Source organism: Alligator sinensis, unplaced genomic scaffold (genome assembly GCF_000455745.1).
Source record: "Alligator sinensis unplaced genomic scaffold, ASM45574v1 scaffold451_1, whole genome shotgun sequence".
Taxonomy (NCBI): Eukaryota; Metazoa; Chordata; order Crocodylia; family Alligatoridae; genus Alligator; species Alligator sinensis.
In genome coordinates this window covers 1240249-1256658 of record NW_005842097.1, presented here as the reverse complement: position 1 = coordinate 1256658, position 16410 = coordinate 1240249, and the positions used below count along the sequence as shown (strand labels likewise).

The 16410-nt window shown below is 43.5% G+C and overlaps 1 protein-coding gene across 4 annotated transcripts in view; it reads right to left on the bottom strand.

Moving 5' to 3' along the window:
• Positions 1–16410, bottom strand: part of RAD18 (RAD18, E3 ubiquitin protein ligase) — a 131572-nt gene that overhangs the window by 111762 nt on the left and 3400 nt on the right. For all 4 annotated transcript variants that reach the window (XM_006024142.3, XM_025204783.1, XM_025204782.1 and 1 more), the window contains exons 3-4: positions 6347–6408; positions 3749–3819 (exon numbers count right to left, since the gene is read on the bottom strand). In XM_006024142.3, coding sequence (XP_006024204.1) covers positions 3749–3819; positions 6347–6408 — 133 coding nt within the window. The remainder of the gene's footprint in view (positions 1–3748; positions 3820–6346; positions 6409–16410) is intronic.

Here is a 16410-nt window from a genome sequence, read left to right as displayed (position 1 = left end):
AAGAAACATTCTAAAAAATGTTTCCGTTACTCAGCATCTTAGAAGTACTACACAAATATTATGTTTTAAACTCACGATATTATCCCACAAATTAATTTGCTGTTGCTTCCCCTGACCTGTACATTATCAAAACAGTCTCATCAATGGGGGACAAATTCTCTCAGAAAAGGGGTTTTTTAGTTGCTAGTAACTTCTGTTAGATGAAGACTCCCAAGGCAGGGTGAAACATCCTTAGGTGAAGCAGCTGTTCTCATACCCCTGACAATCAGGTCTTCCTATTCCATCAGAAAATCATTTTTCTCTGCTTCTCTTGCCTCCCACTTTTTGCTGTCTATAGCAGAGTTAATTTAATAGACTTTTATTTGCAACCAGTCTTGCTTCAGGTGTCCAGCCATGGTTATACAGATCGTTCAGCAGTCTGATTATATAGTAAGTTACCATGACCAGAGAAGACCTTTCTCTGGTTGCGTGCGCGCGCACACACACACCACCCATATCATCCCATCTTTTCCAAAGTTCTTTCTGTCCTGTAAAATGGTACAAGTTTCAGTTTGCTACACTGCAATATATACCATGACAACTCCAATTTGTAGCTGACCCGTATTTTCCTTCTTTGCTCTTTCACTAAGTCTAACCTTGAAGGAAGACACAAACATTATACAAGTTACCACGTCCAAAACTGGTTCCTTATATTAAAAAATGTCAACCATAGAGAAAAGCTAGGTGTATTCCCCTCAGTAATCTCAGTATTCAATCCCTTTCCCCATTTGAGCTGTCCTTATCATAGAGAGAAATGGCTCTAAGTATATGAGAGAGGTATATCAAACTAAGTATACTAGATGAATAATAAAGCCACCAATTTTACCAAGCCATAAGAGGAAGCATAGACTTAAAGCCTCCTGTATAAGAGTAAGTAATGTATTTAAAATAACATACTGCACAGAAAGGTCAGAAGTGCACTAGGACCATTCAAGCACACGTATATGAATCACCCAGTAAAAAAATTACATTTGGAACAGGAAAGCAAGCAGATCAATAATAACCTAATTCATTCTCACAATTAACAGGAAGCTGCCCAACTCTTATCAGCTTCTCGTTAATAAAACAATAGTCACTGGAGTCCTAAAGTGAACTTGGCAACTTTTCTTCTGCAGAGGGATTTCCTTACTCACTCCTTACTTACACTACTGTTTACCCTGTCCCTCTCCATGGTGGCACCTATCTAGCATGAGACTATGGGTCTGAAAGGCCTTACGGATCATCAGTAACAGATGATCAGCTCTTTCCAAATTGGCAGAACTGCCTTGGGGAGCAGCAGAAGGAAAATTTCCACAATGTCATATGCCTCACAGTGAGGCTCTCTTTTACATGTTCTTTGTTAATGTTTAGTTGTCAAGAACTTATGTCACGTAAGGAATGGTTATTTGTGGCTTTGGGTCTCTTCCATTCAAAAGTTCAGTGGCCTTTAGGAAAAATACAACCCTGAAATTCAATTGCATTATAAAACATGGAAAAGATTAACTTTCTTATTAAAGGTGCCAATGGATTCAGAGGGACAGCAATTCGATTCGGTGATTCAAATCACTGTCCCGATTCCACTCGGCCGAATCGAATCAAAAGATTCATTGTCACTTCAGAGATCTGGCCATAGACTAAACAGACAGCAGTCCTCACCATGCTGGGCACAGCTGGCTGCCTCCAGCTGGTAAGTCTGTTGTGGTGGGCGAGGGAGAAGGGAAGGGGTGGGGGGCACATCAACACCTTCACAGTGAGGGAGGGATTGGGGCTGGGACAAGCTGCCCAGCTGGGGCGGGGGGGCACGGGCAGAGCCATCCCTAGGGGTGTGCAGGGCCCAGGGGGGAGGGGGCTTGTGAGCAGCCAGAGCCAGCAGAGCAAGGAGGTGGGTGGGGTGGCGAGCAGCCGGAGTTGGCAGAGCCGGCAGCGCTTGGCAGCAGCGATGCATGGCAGAGGCAGCAGGACCTCGCCCCAGCTGGGCAGCTTGTCCCAGTCCCAGCTCTAATCCCTCCCACGTTGTGCAGGAATTGATCTTCCCCTCCCCACACGCCCTGCCCTCCACCCACCACAACAGACTTACCAGTTGGAGGCAGCCGACTGTGTCCAGCGTAGTGAGGACTGCTGCCTGTTTAGTCTATGGCCGAATCTTTTCTGAATCGATTTGGAGGCTTGCGATTTGATTCAGAGCTTTTAACTGGTGTCCTGATTTGACTTGGATTCGGAGATTCAGCTGCCAAATCTCCTCCGAATCAAACTGGCTACCAAAGCTTCACACAGCCGTATTGATAAGTAGCTTTCATAGCTATTAAAGAGACGTTACAAGATAGTTTCATGGGTCTGACCCAAAGCCAACTGATAGCCACAGAAAGGATCCCATGGACTTCAGCAGATAAAATACCAGATAAGACCCTAAATGCAAAGAATCCTTGTGGGATAATCAATTCATTTCCTGCATGGAGTGCAGATGTGAAGATTTGCAATAGCTTAATCTCTTTTGGTAAGCTGGGGCCTGAATTTCTAACTCAGAACACAGTACATCATACAGTCCAAGCTAAAAAAAAAATCAAGTCATGTCTATATATACAATTTCTAAGGTCTTGTCTGCTCATGGAAGTTAGGATGCAGTAAGAAAGGAAGGAGTGAACATACAGTGCACTACCTGTTTTGCTCTCAAAGGAGAGGAAGTTACCTTAAATTAAATGGGCTCTAATAACATCCACACAGGGCATGTCTACTTGTTCATTAATGTGCCATAATTACAGCACATTAAGTTTACTACCTGTAATGATGGATACTAACTTCATGCACCATAATTGCTGCTACTGCTCATTAGCGTAGATGAACAGTTTGTTTGTGACTCTACTGCACATTAGACTAAATCTACTGTGCATTAGCATGGGCTTTGCCCACTGCGCTAATATGCAGTAGAATTAGTTTTCTGTGTGTTAAACGTCTCACATAGACGTGCCCACAGGGATTTAGTGTGGAGCAGCTAAGAGACTGTAAATTTGCATCTTAGCTTACCACACTAACTTCTCCAGGTAGACAAGCCATAAGTGGCATACTTGGTGCAACTTAATGAAAACTGAAATAGAATCCAAGAATCCAAGAGACTGCATCCTTCACAAAAGTTATAACACAGCCCTTTCCACAGTGAAGATTTTTTTTTTTCTTTCTAGGTCTTAAGTTTGCAAGAAAGTTCAAGTTCTGCCTGAGTTCAGAATAACAAAGATGCTTTGGCCAAACAGAAAGAAAAACTAAGACGTTTTTAAGAAGAAAGTCAAACCCCACCCCCTCATTCTTCCTTAAATGTTTAATATATCTTTTTATTTTAAGGCCAGATTGCATATACCATATCATAAAATAGGATTCTTAGACTTACAGTAAACAATCTTAAGACAACAATTTCCCCACATGTAACTGTTTAACCAGCAATTAAGTTTGCAAAATACATCTAACAATCAGCCCTTTTTTCCAAAATGATCCAATCTGTGCACCATCTAGTCTCATGACAAATTAAACTGCCCACATGCCCTTCTTAATTCATCTACTGTATGGAACAGAGACATGAAGATACACAATGGTTTGCTCTCTTTTGGTAATATTGGGACTATTTCTCCAATTCCAATAACATATATGTTTGGGCATGCTCTCTGGGTTACTGAAAGTCAAGTCACATCTGTATCTATTTAACTAGGGAAGCATATGTGATCTTTGCAAAACTGTACATTACCTTGCTGAATTAAAGCTTTTTACCAGGTCATCCAACAGCCGATTATTCTTCAGCTCAGGTTCTGTGACTGCCTACAAATAAAGCAGAAGTAAACAGAAAATGTTCAAGCAAGTAACAGTTGATTTCTCAGATGCGAGTTTCAGACACTGCTCTTCCAAACACCATCTTAAATATTTGTCATATCAAAGGAAACAGGGAAATTAGATATTTAAACGAGATAAACAAGAGATTTAAAAAATCCAAGACCCTGAAATTAAGCATTTACTGACTGCAAGTCTGGAAAATAAATGGAAACAAAAGCACAAGTTAAAACAACAATACTTTTTTCCAGAAAAAAATTCACGCAAGTCAGTACTCTTAGTCTCCAACAATGCTTCATTGAATCCTGGCTCCAATCATTAACAATGTGATAAGAACATTAAACAACACAGAAGGGAAAACATGCAAAGGAAAATGTTGTATTTTGAATAATGAAGGCATCAAAAGATACAGGATGGTTTTCTGCATTTTTTCCAACAGATATCCAATGTTTATCTTGCTCTCCCTTTTTACCTCAGGTGTCATTCCAAAGCTTATGGAGCTCTTAGTCATATCAACCAATGAGATTTATAAATAGGCAAAAATAAAATAGGTGCTCCAGATATGTACAATGAGAAATCTGCACTCATTTGAACATAAAGTTGATAGTTGGTGTGTCTACACATGTGCTTTAATGCTCAGTAGCCTAGTTACTGAGCATTAGTGTCACATCAAAAAATGTGCTAATATACTAATTCACAGTAAAAATAGGCTACTGCACATTAAGTGTCACTAAAAAAGCATGCACTTTTGCTACTGCACATTAAGGCAGCCTAATGAGAATTTATTTAGTACCTCACATTAGAGGTACATGCGCAGTAGCAAAAGCGCATTAATGAACGTGTAGATGCGCCCAGTATTACAGGCAGACCTTTTTTTAATCTTAGCCTTGAGCAATATCTAATCTAACTCATGCTTTGGAAACAGAATGACACTTACCTGTATTACACCAGCACTTCAGAAATGCTATTCACTGTTTCTAGGCAGTCTTGGTGGGTGGGTTATTTTGCTTTTTTGGGTTGTTTTTTTACATAGAATCCAGTAAAACCAAACTGGACTGACCTAGATTAGAGCCTAAATTAATCTCATTCCATGCCATTCATTCAGAAGCAGTCTTGCAGGCAAAACCAATTCCTGACTGACAATCCAGTTCTTGCCTGTTCTATACCTTGTAGAGCCAGGAATCCTTGATCCCAAAACAGTGTTCAGAAGAAAAGGGACTTACCCTAATAACCATAACCAATACCTCCCATCTTTCTGTTGTATATCATGCTGCTACCCCTCTCCCCCCCCACTCCAAAGGAGGCTGTACTCTACAGATATTGTGTTGTATGGTATTCTATTTATAACACTAGCACTGAATATATTAAGCTACTTATTCTATGCAACACCGAAGTAATCTCACAATGCCAATTGTTCTAGAGGCAGCCAATTTTATCCAACCCCTTATTGAGGCCAGACAGGAGAAAATGCTACAATACCATAAATAGATAGGATTTAGCTACACAGAACTATAAACTCAACCTCTTCCTTGGTAAAAACTCCCCCACTCCCCTCTTCCCAGACACAATCTTCAATTATTTCCTTTTCTAGGTGATCTTCCTCTATTCTTAGACTGTACCCATAATACTTCAAGTTCTAATTTTTCAACATTTGCATCAATTCAGGTTTGGCTCCAATCCTAACAAGTACTCATTTGCTGAATCTTTCTTTGGGTCCAAGAAACATCCGTTATCCTTTTGTAGTACATGATCTAAATTCCTGTCATTTTTTCTCTAACTCCTTTCCTTCTTAGGGGGTCCAAATTTCACAGCTGTATGTGGCTATTGGCCATACCTGCATGTTCAATGAGTTTGTCATCATTTCATTCGTAAGCTGCTACTTGTTTATATAACATTCAAATTCTTTGTCATTACTCATGCATTGCCTGACCTATGAATTGCTGCTTCATTTATACATGTAAGGCAAGGTTCTTTGGGTAGATGTGATATCTTTTATTAGACCAACTGAGTAGTTGGAAAAAAGTTCTTAGCAAGCTCTCAGGCACAGTCACCCTTCGTCAGGCATTCCATCAAGACTGCATCCAAATATTTAAAACTCAACATTTGCTCCAATGGCTCATTATGTACTGTCAACTCTGATTCTTTCTCCAGTTGAGGAAATCACTCTGGTCTCTGAAATATTAATCCCAATGCCATGTTTTCAAACTTGGATGCCTAAATATGCACTGGATTTCATTTAGAGTTGTGGATGTTTTGAAAATTCAGGTCATGTATTTCAGGTACACATCTATGTATAGATTTAAGTGCTGAATTTTAGGCTCCAAAGCTTGAAAATTCTGGCCTACATAAATAAGATAGGAGGTACTTCTGTATGCCCTGAACCAATAGCAAACAACTAGACCCAAAGGGGAAATGACCTTGACACTGAAAATTTGCCAGAAACAAACAAAAGATGACAAAGAGAAGGGGGGGAAGAGGGGTGGGGGGCAGGGAAGAAAAAAAACCCAAAACCACTTACCACACGGCACGTGGGACACTGAGTTTTATAGGACAGAAATTTGCGTATGCAAAGGGAACAATCTGAAAAAATAAAAATTACATCACACATGATTACTATGTATTGAGCTAAGAGAGCACACTGTTGGGGGAAAAGCATTATTTGTTCTAGCAAAATATACTAAATAGTCTCATGGAAAGACTAAAACATGCAATAGAGAACAGCTATCTATTTTAAGGGACTTCCTACCAGTCTATTTCAGCATTTAATCTCAGCCTGTGGGCCTGTATATTTTAAACAAATATAACCCAGAGCACCAAAAACTAGTACTGATAAAAGTCAAAGATGGGTATTCACCATTCAAATTTCACCAAACTTCAAATATGTAAGAATGAGACTTCCGAGAAGCAAAAAGATCAAATCCCAACAAGGTCAACTGTCCTTAATTTTTCTCAGACAAAAATAATATCTATCCAATTTCAGGTCATCTCTGCACTACAGATAGGGGTACATCTAAGGCAGAGGAATATCTTCCCCTTTGGTCTCTGTCCTCAATTTACCTTTCCTCTAAATGCAGAGCACCTTGCTTCACCTTGCTGTCCCCAGACAGTTATAGTTCGGTAAATGCCTTTAGATTTGTCAGCCAAGGCAGGTCTTACTACTGTTGTCAGGAGCCTAAACCACCTCTTGCACACAATTCTCTCTGAACACTCACTCAACCTTCAGAATAATGATTCTTTCTTGTCTGCTCATTTACAAGTTTTGGCACCAGTCAGGCATCTCTCTAGGATATGAGATATTAGTCATTTCAAAAAGTTTCACTCTTTTCCTACATGACTGATACTTACTAGCTCTTTATTCCTCACTGTTTCAGTGTGTATATATGTTAACTGCTGGCACTTTCAAATCAGTCATTAACACTCATCCCCCTTATGACAAACTCTGAGAAGCCCCAGACACATTAACACAGCTCTAATTCAGCATTAACAACTGTTAATCCATACAGGCCATTTATATATGCAATGACCCACCAAACCTGCACCTGTAGAACTGAAATTACTCTTAATCATGGCAGTGAAACCCACAAACAGAGGCAGGCCTCTGCAACAAAATTGGGGATGAAGAAATCCCTGTTGTATATAGTAAAGACAAGTGGCCCAAACTGTTCATTTAATTCAGCGATCAGGACAGAAGACTTCTATGGAGGTGACAGAATGAGACTGCACAGAGCATTGCGAGCAAATAATCAACCTTATCAAGATTAAACTAGTGACAGCAAGTGCAAAGGGAGCAAAAAAGGAATAATGTAAGCATGACTTGAGGACATTAAGACATCTGTAGTAACCTGGGGCAAGCTGCCTGGCTTCTCTAACAATGTTTTACACCTATAGAGCCTATTTGCAGTTTTCAAAGTAGGGCAGTAATTCTGACAACTAGGCACAGAGGGCATTTGTACATGTTTGCATTGCAGTGCCGGGTGCTTTTAAAAGTGTTTGGCGCTAGGGTGCATCTTTTATATAAATGGCGAAATGCCTGTTAGCACTGAAAAAATGGTGGCGGCAAACTTTTGAGCTAAAATACATTGAAGATTAATTGAGTCTGCTCCGATGCACCAGCAGACAAATGTATGTATATAAATGCACAGAGATGCAATATGGAAAAAAATATTTAAAATAAAAGAGAAGGCCTGAATGACTTGAGAGATGTTAACGAGAGCTCTCCTTTCATGCCAGTAACTCAAATTTAACCGTATCTGATGGACTCTGTGCAAGTTAATAGTCACACCTGACAGGTGTCAACAGTATGAAACCCATCCATCTTAGCAGGCTTTTGATAGCATGAAAGAAAGAACAATGGCCGATGTTTAGCTCGCTTGCTCCTTTACTAAAGAAACATTGTGGGAACTAATCAATACAGGTTTTATGATAGCAGGCTACTGCTCCCACGGTACATCTACATGAGACACTAAATGCACAGTAGACTAATTCTACTGTGCATTTAGTACCTGTTATTACAGATATTAACTTAGAATTAGTCTACTGCACATCACTATCACAAGAAAACTGTATGTCGGCACTACTGCACAGTAGCAACAGTTACTGCGAATTTAGTACCTGTTATTACAGATATTAACTTAATGCGCAGTCACTATGACACATTAATGCATGTGTAGGCACACCCACAGTCATCTAAAAACTAGGCAGATAGACTTTGAATGGCTCCAGATGGGAACAGATTATAGGGAGGGTTGAAAGCACTGTAATAGACCATGAGGGAAAGAATAATAATAAGAATAAGGAAGAAAGTCCTACAAGGAAACATGAACATATTTCATCTTCATTTTCTGATAAGAAAGCCTTTGATGCAACAGAACAGGCTTTGTTGTTTTGGGTTTTTTTGGAGGGGGAGAGGAGGGTCTCCCACATGTGCTATCTGAATTACATTAATGACATTTGATAGGTGTAGTAAAAAAGAAAGCACTACCAAAATACTGCCAGATGTCCTGGAAAATCATCAACCTCTACAGAACAGGATAAGTGTGCATTTAATTGGAAAAAGCAAAAATAAAATCTGTAGGGCATATCATCAATAGGAATTTCCCCAAGTAAGAGGAATCCAACCCTAGTGCTTGATGCTATACCCATTATAAAGACCTTGGGTGCATACACATGTAAAAACCTTCTGACAGTTAAACCAGCTTAACATGTACGTGGAGCACAGCTGGCTTAAATTTGGCACAAGATAACATACCACCAAGGTGTATTATCTTGAGTCACATTAGTTAAGTAGACTTAGCTCATAAGATGGCTGTCACCATGACAAGGATGTATGTGTAGAGGCATTCTCATTCTTCCTGAGAAATCAGGGCAGTAGACTAGTTACCCAAGGTGCCTGTACATGAATGCACCTTGCCTGGGAAACAAGCAAGAAGAACTGGAAGTCCTTGCACAGTCACGTAACTATGATGTGACTGGAATAACAGAGACTTGGTGGGATAGCTTGCATGACTGGAGCACTGTCATGGATGGGTACAAACTGCCCAGGAAGGACAAGCAGGAGAGAAGAGGAGGAAGAGTTTGTAAAAGAGCCATATATGATTGCCCAGGGCTTCAGTATGAAACTGGAGATAGGCCTGTTGAAAGTCTCTGGGTTAGGGTCAGAGGGGAAAGCAGCAAGGATTATGTCATGGTGGGGGTCTGCTATAAACCACCAGACCAGGAGGATGTGGTAGATGAGGCTTTCTTCAAACACCTAGCACATGTGTTCGATTATAGGCCCTGATTCTCATGGGGGACTTCAATCACCCTGATATCTGCTGGGAGGGCATTACAACAGTGCGCAGGCAATCCAGGAAGTTTTTCGAGAGTGTTGGGGACAACTTCCTGTGCAAGTGCTGGAGTGGCCAACTAGGAGCCGTGCTCTTCTTAACCTACTACTCATAAACAGGGAAGAACTGGTGGGGAATGAAGAAGCAGACAGCAACTGGGGCAGCAGTGACCATGAGATGATCCTGAGGAAAGGAAGGAGGGAGAGCGGCAGAATAAGGACCGTAGACTTCAGAAAAGCAAAATTCGACTTGCTAGGGGAACTCAGAAGCAGGATCTCCTGGGAAGCCAGTCTGAGGAGGAGAGGAGTCCAGGAGAGCTGGCTCTACTTCAAAGAAACCTTACTGAGAGTGCAGGAACAAACTATCCTGATGTGTAGCAAGACTAGAAAGTATAGCAGAAGACCAGATTGGCTTAGCCGAGAACTCTTCAGTAAGCTAAATCACAAAAAGGAAACTTATGAGACGTGCAAGTCCGGACAAACAACTAGGGAAGAGTATAAGAGTATTACTTGGGCATGCAGAAATGAAGTCAGGAAGGCAAAGCACAATTGGGGTTGCAGCTAGCAAGGGACAAAGGGGAACAAGAAAGGTTTCTACAAACATGTTGGTAGCAAGGGGAGGATCAGGGAAAGTGTGGGTCCCTTACTGGATGCAGAAAAGGCTGAAGTACTCAATGCCTTTTTCACCTCATTCTTGACAGGCAAGGTCAGCTCCCAGACTACTGCACTGGCAGCACAGTTTGGGGAGGAGTTGAGCAGCCAATACTGGTGAAAGAAGAGGTTAGGGTGTAAGAGAGCACAGGCACAGGGTGCTCTGTTATTCCCAGGGGAGTGGGCAGCAACCAGGCAGCCTGCAGCTGGTTGTTATGCCAATTAGGCAATGCTGCCTGATTGGGGAACAGGGCCCAGCTGTTATATATAAGGGCTGGGCCCTGAACAACAAGGCAGCAGTCTGCTGCCAGCAGCTTGAGAGACAACACTAGCTGAGCTGCTGCTCAGTACAACTCAGAAGGTAAGGGAGAAACTATGGGGATGGCTGGAGGCTCCATGTCCTGGATATGACAGAAAACTGCACCCTGCCAGGGAAGAGTGCTCTGGTGGGGCTGTCTGTGATGGGCTGGGACAGCCTCCCAGAAATGCCAGGCCAGTTACCTCCCTGGTGAAAGGTGAGTATGGGGAGACTTATGTATGTAGGGCTTCGGCCTCTTCTTGATAGGTGCCTTGCCCCCGAGCGACGTCAGGGTGAGGCTTGGGCTCGGGTGACCCACATTCCTGGTGGGTAGTTTGATCAACACAGGGGGAGGCCAGGCTCACTGCGAGTACTGAGGCAGGCCCCAGGTCAGGTGGAGGGACCCGAGGCAGTGCCCAGACTCGCAGCTGAGTATGAGGCTACACTACGGAGCCAGGAGTAAGACTCCAGGTGGGATAGGGACCTGACCCTTGAGGAGCTCCCAGGAGAAGAGATAAGGGTTATAACTTAGGGAGGCCCAGTGTGAGGGGCTTGGAGGCCCAGAGCTTACATTGGAAATGTGATAAGACCGGGTGTTAGGCCATGAAACATCTGCGAGGCATGGGACACAATAAGGGAAGGTCAAAGTCATGTACATAGGCCCTTGTCATCAGGGCAGGTAAAAGGCAGCCTCCCTCCTGATTAACATCATTTCATCGTGAACATCAAAGCGCGGCAGGCAAGGTGGTTTGCCCGGAAGCAAGTGGGCAGGCCCACATTGAGACCGGCCCTGGGATGCCCACTTGCTACATAGAGACTATTTAGAAAAGCTGGACGTGTACAAAGGGGCAGTAAAAGCCCCACTAGTGGGTCCTAGATCCCCGCCCCATGTGCCCCGATACTCACCACAGACGCCTAAACGAGCAGCAACTGAGAGGGAACGCGGACGCAGGCTCTGCGATTCCAGCGCTCCCAGAAGCTGCGGATCAGCGAGGGACGGGGGCAGAGCCTCGGTGAGATGCAGGCTGCTCAAATAGCAGCTGGGAGAGCAGCTGAGCGGCCAGCGGGGGAAGAGGGAGACACTGACCAGGAGACACCAGGAGCCAAAGAGAGGATCACCCAGCTGGAGAGCAGGCAAGAGGGGCGGAGCGGCGACCAGAGGCCTCTGGCAGGGCGGCATGGAAGAAACCCAAGCCTGGGGAGACAAGAGATGCCCAGGAGCGACACCACAGCCCCCCCAGGGAATACAGGTATGGCGGCTGGGGAAGGCGGCAGGGAGCTGCTAGCTCTCACAAGCAGCTCGGCGGGGAGAAAAGAGCAGCCCAGCATGGTAACCGCGCGCCCCTCCAGCTCGGGAGGAGCAAGAGAGTGACTCCAAGTCAGCAGGGATCCAGAGACAGTTGCATTGGGAAGAAGGATCACGGAGGGGAACAGGGCGGCTGCCCACCCCCATAATCACTAGGAGGGAAGGGACGAGCAAGTCCCCTTCATCCTTTGTTTCGAGTAACAAGCAGGCACTGGGAGACAGGATCCCAGGGGTCCATCGGCAGATGCCAGATGCTTTCTGTTAGATTTATGCGAAGTCCTAGTCATCCCTAAGGCAGGGAAGATGTATGTACCCAAGTCAGCCTGAAGCTGAGGAACTGGCTGTGGGAGGAAGACTGTACTGGCCAAGAAGGCCCGATCCATTCCAGGGCAGGTAATCTGGATGAAAGGAGAAATCATCCAGAGGAAGACCTGCAGAGTGCAGCATTTGTCCAGGCCGTGGACATGGTAAGCGTGGGGTAAATGGGAAGTTTGGAACCCCACAAAGAAAAGACCAGGGTTGAGACCTCTCTGCTTTTGGGGGACACCTGAAGGGAACTGCCTCCCCAACAAAGAACATCAAAGACGTGGCAGGCGAGTAGGAGCAGCACCCATACCATCTAGGTGGCAGCCGAGCCCAAATCTCACCCTGACGTTGCTCGGGGGCAAGGCACCTATCAAGAAGAGGCCAAAGCCCTACAACACCTACCAGCGACAACAAGAAACTAGGACCTGGACACAAGTAAATCAGCTTGCTTATGTCAGCTTAGTACTTATACGCACACAACTTAACTAAGCTGACTTCTTTTAAGTTGTCTTTCTATGCACACAACTTAACTATGCTGGTCTAGTACATGTGTACGCACACAGGTTAGTACGTGTGTATGCACTTAACTAACACAACTTAAAATAAGTTGTGTGCGTGCAGACATACTAAGTCACCTTGAAAATAAGGCAGCCTAGTTAAGGGGGCCTTAAGGCCTAGTACATCTGTATGCACATGACTTAACTAAGCCAAGTTAAGTTGACCTACTGTGTGTGTATGCACACAACTTAGCTAAACTGCCTTATTTTAAAGTGACTTAGTACATGTGCATGCAGACAATTTAACTAAGTAAACTTAAAATAAGTGCGCATGTACATGTACTAAGCCATGTATATACACATGTACCATGCCAACCTAACTAAGCGAATGTAGTCAAGTTGTGTGCGTACTAAGTCAACTTAGTTAAGTTAGGTTAGTTAAGTCGTGTGCATATGCATGTACCAAGGCAACTTAACTTACGATCTACCCAACTTGTCAGCAGATACATGCAGACTTTAGACAGGCTGGCAAGTTGGACAGATCGGAACCAGATAAGGTTTAACATCAAGAAATGTGAAGTGCTGCACCTGGGGATGAACAATCCCCTGCATACCTACAGGCTTGGCAACACCAATCTCACCAGTACTATGAATAAAAGAGACCTGGGGGTAATAATTAACCACAGTATGAACATGAGCCGGCAGTGCAATGCTGTAGCCAGCAGGTCAAATAATATTCTGGCATACACCAATCAATGCATCTCCAGCAAAACCAAGGAAGTGATTCTTCTGCTCTACTCAGCATTGGTTCTGGGTGCCACACTTCAACAAGGACATGGAAAAGCTCAAGAGAGTCCAGAGAAGGACCACCCATATGATCAAAGACTTGCAAGGCAAGCCATACGAGGTAAGGCTGAGGGATCTGGGACTCTTCAGCCTGAAGAAGACAAGGCTGAGAGGGGACTTAGTAGCAGCTTACCACTACATCAGGGGAGTACACCAAGGGCTCAGTGAACAACTGTTCATCAGGGCACCCTCGGCGGGGAAAACCAGGAGCAATGGTCACAAACTCCTGGAAGACCGTTTCAGACTCAACATTAAGAAAAACTTCTTCACAGCTAGGGTGTCCAGACTGTGGAATAAACTCCTTCCAGTGGTGGTGCAATCGCCTACCCTGGAAATCTTCAAGAGGAGGCTAGACAGTCACCTTGCTGGGGTCACTTGACCCCAGTTGTCTTTCCTGCTTGGCACAGGGGGGCTGGACCCAATGATCTTCCGAGGCCCCTTCCAGCCTACATTCTATGAATAACTATGAGTATACACACACAGCCTAGTACATGTGTACGCATATACCCTATCTGTAGAAGCACACTTTTTTTAACTTGACTTAGTATGTATGTATGCATACACAAAACTCAGCTGAATCTACTTAAAATAAGTCAGTCCAGCTACGTTGGCCGTGTGCGCACAAGGGTACTAAGTCAGCCTACATAAAACCGCTTAATTCAAGTAAGCTTAATTATGTTACAGGCATACACACGTATTAATCAACTTAAAGTAAGCCAGCCTAGTTAAGTTATGTGCATACACACATAATAAAAGTCCACTTAAAATAAGCCATCCCAGTTATGCTGCCTCTGTATGTATGTACGCACTCCTTTGTTTTCAACTGTATAACTGCCTGGGCTCCAACATAGCCAAATCTGACATTGTATATTCCACTCCCTCCTTCCAAAACACACCCCATTCTTCTTCTGAGAGAGAGAAATCCTTAACACACTTGATCCCCTTCCATGATAAATTTCAAGGCCTTGGTCGATAGCACTGAAGTGCTAGAGTTTCACAACAAATTTATTTTAATGTAAAAAAGACAACACATTTTCCCTAATCTCTCTCTCAGAAAAGGCTAAAACATGTTGCTGACACTTGCCAACAAAATCCAGCTGAAGGCAGATACACAGAATGGAAAATTCCAGCTCAGTTCATACTGTTTACCATATAGCTTTGAATCCTACTCCTGTCTCTAGGTTTTACTAATTCTCATTCTGGAAGACATTTCAATGGTGAGCTGGTAACAAATATCCTCTTTGTAATAAAAATTATGTTATACTAAATGGATAAATTCATGCAACAGATCTCTGCATTCTTGCGAGAACAGGGATTGTACAGGGTACTCTGCCTAAACGCATGGTCCGGGACTGAAAATAGCTAGGCACCACTTGGAGCATACACCTATCCAAACTGAATATCAACAATGTTCATTAAGTACACAGTGCTGTCATTGATGAGGTAGCAGCTGCCTATAAACATGTGCCACAACTAATATGGGCAGCCTCTGTGTGTGCCAAGCAGATCAAGAAGAGGACAGAGCAGTAGATAGGGCAAGAAGCAAAAAGCAGAGCAGCAGATCAGGCAGGGGAAGGAGACTGGGTGACACTTGGGGAGGGTGTATGGCTAATTTGGGTTACGCCTGCCCAAAAGGTTGACTGCCTTACACTGACTAGCTCCCATAATTTTAAAGGCTTCAGATACCAGCCATTTGATAGATTTTTCCGCTTCGCTCTTGCTAGTACAGTCAAATGGGATGCAATTAAGTTACGAAGGAGGCAGTGGGGCTCAAAAATGCTTTGGGCTTAAGTGATTAAGACACTTTACTCGTATACAGAAAACCAATGTAAACAATAGGCAACAAATTGGGACCAGCACTATATTAAGCAGTTAGATGAATTATGCTCTAATCTGGTAGGCCAAAAAAAGTTACTGTCCAAAATACAGCTTGCATTTCTGAAAGCACCTTTCATTCATAGCCACTAGTATCTAGGGCTCTTTGCTGATTAGACAGTGACTGAGAAAACTATATTACTTTAAAAAGGAAATATCTGTCAGGAATCCATAAGTTGAGCACTGCATTCCAAAGAAGTCAGATCATAATTCTGCATGTGAAACATTGAAAAAGAGGAATTTTTATGAGGAAACCTCTGGTGAGATTTCATACCGCACATCACTGGGATAAGTGACAGGAGGGTTTGAGCTAACTGGAGTAAAACAACAGCATATCCCTAAGCTCTGGTGAGTTTTAATGGATTATAAGTGATCCCAGCACCTGTATCATTGCTCTGGCCCTGATAGGGAGACTGGAATAAGTCTATCTCATTGGAACCATTCTGGCAAGATATCCCTACCATGTGCCCTTAGCACAGGGGTGGGCAAAATATGGATCCAGCCTGCCAGGTCATTCTATCCAGCCCATTGGGCTCCTCCAAAAAATTATTACCGGCCTGCAACTGCTCTTCTGAAAGCCAGCGGGAGGCAGACTTTCAGAGGTCATGCACCACCAAAATGGGCAGGCTCTGTGCTTCCACCTGCTACTGCTGCTGTCAGTGGCGGAGGCTGTACACCATGGGGGAGGAGGCACACATACCCATACCCCTTCAGAAACACCCCCCCACCAACAAATCCCACACACACACCCACCACCCACATCCAATGCCCCTCTACACACAATATAGAAGAGTAAGACTTTATTTGAACCAGTATGCAACCACCTTTTTATACACTATGCAAAAGCACATAAATCAGGGCCAAAATATTTTTTTAAATAAAATTAAAATGGGTTATAGTAGATGTTTGAATTGAGTATACAATTTGCTTTTTTTCTGGTTCCAAGATGGCAACCCCCCCCTCCCAGAAGGATTACTTC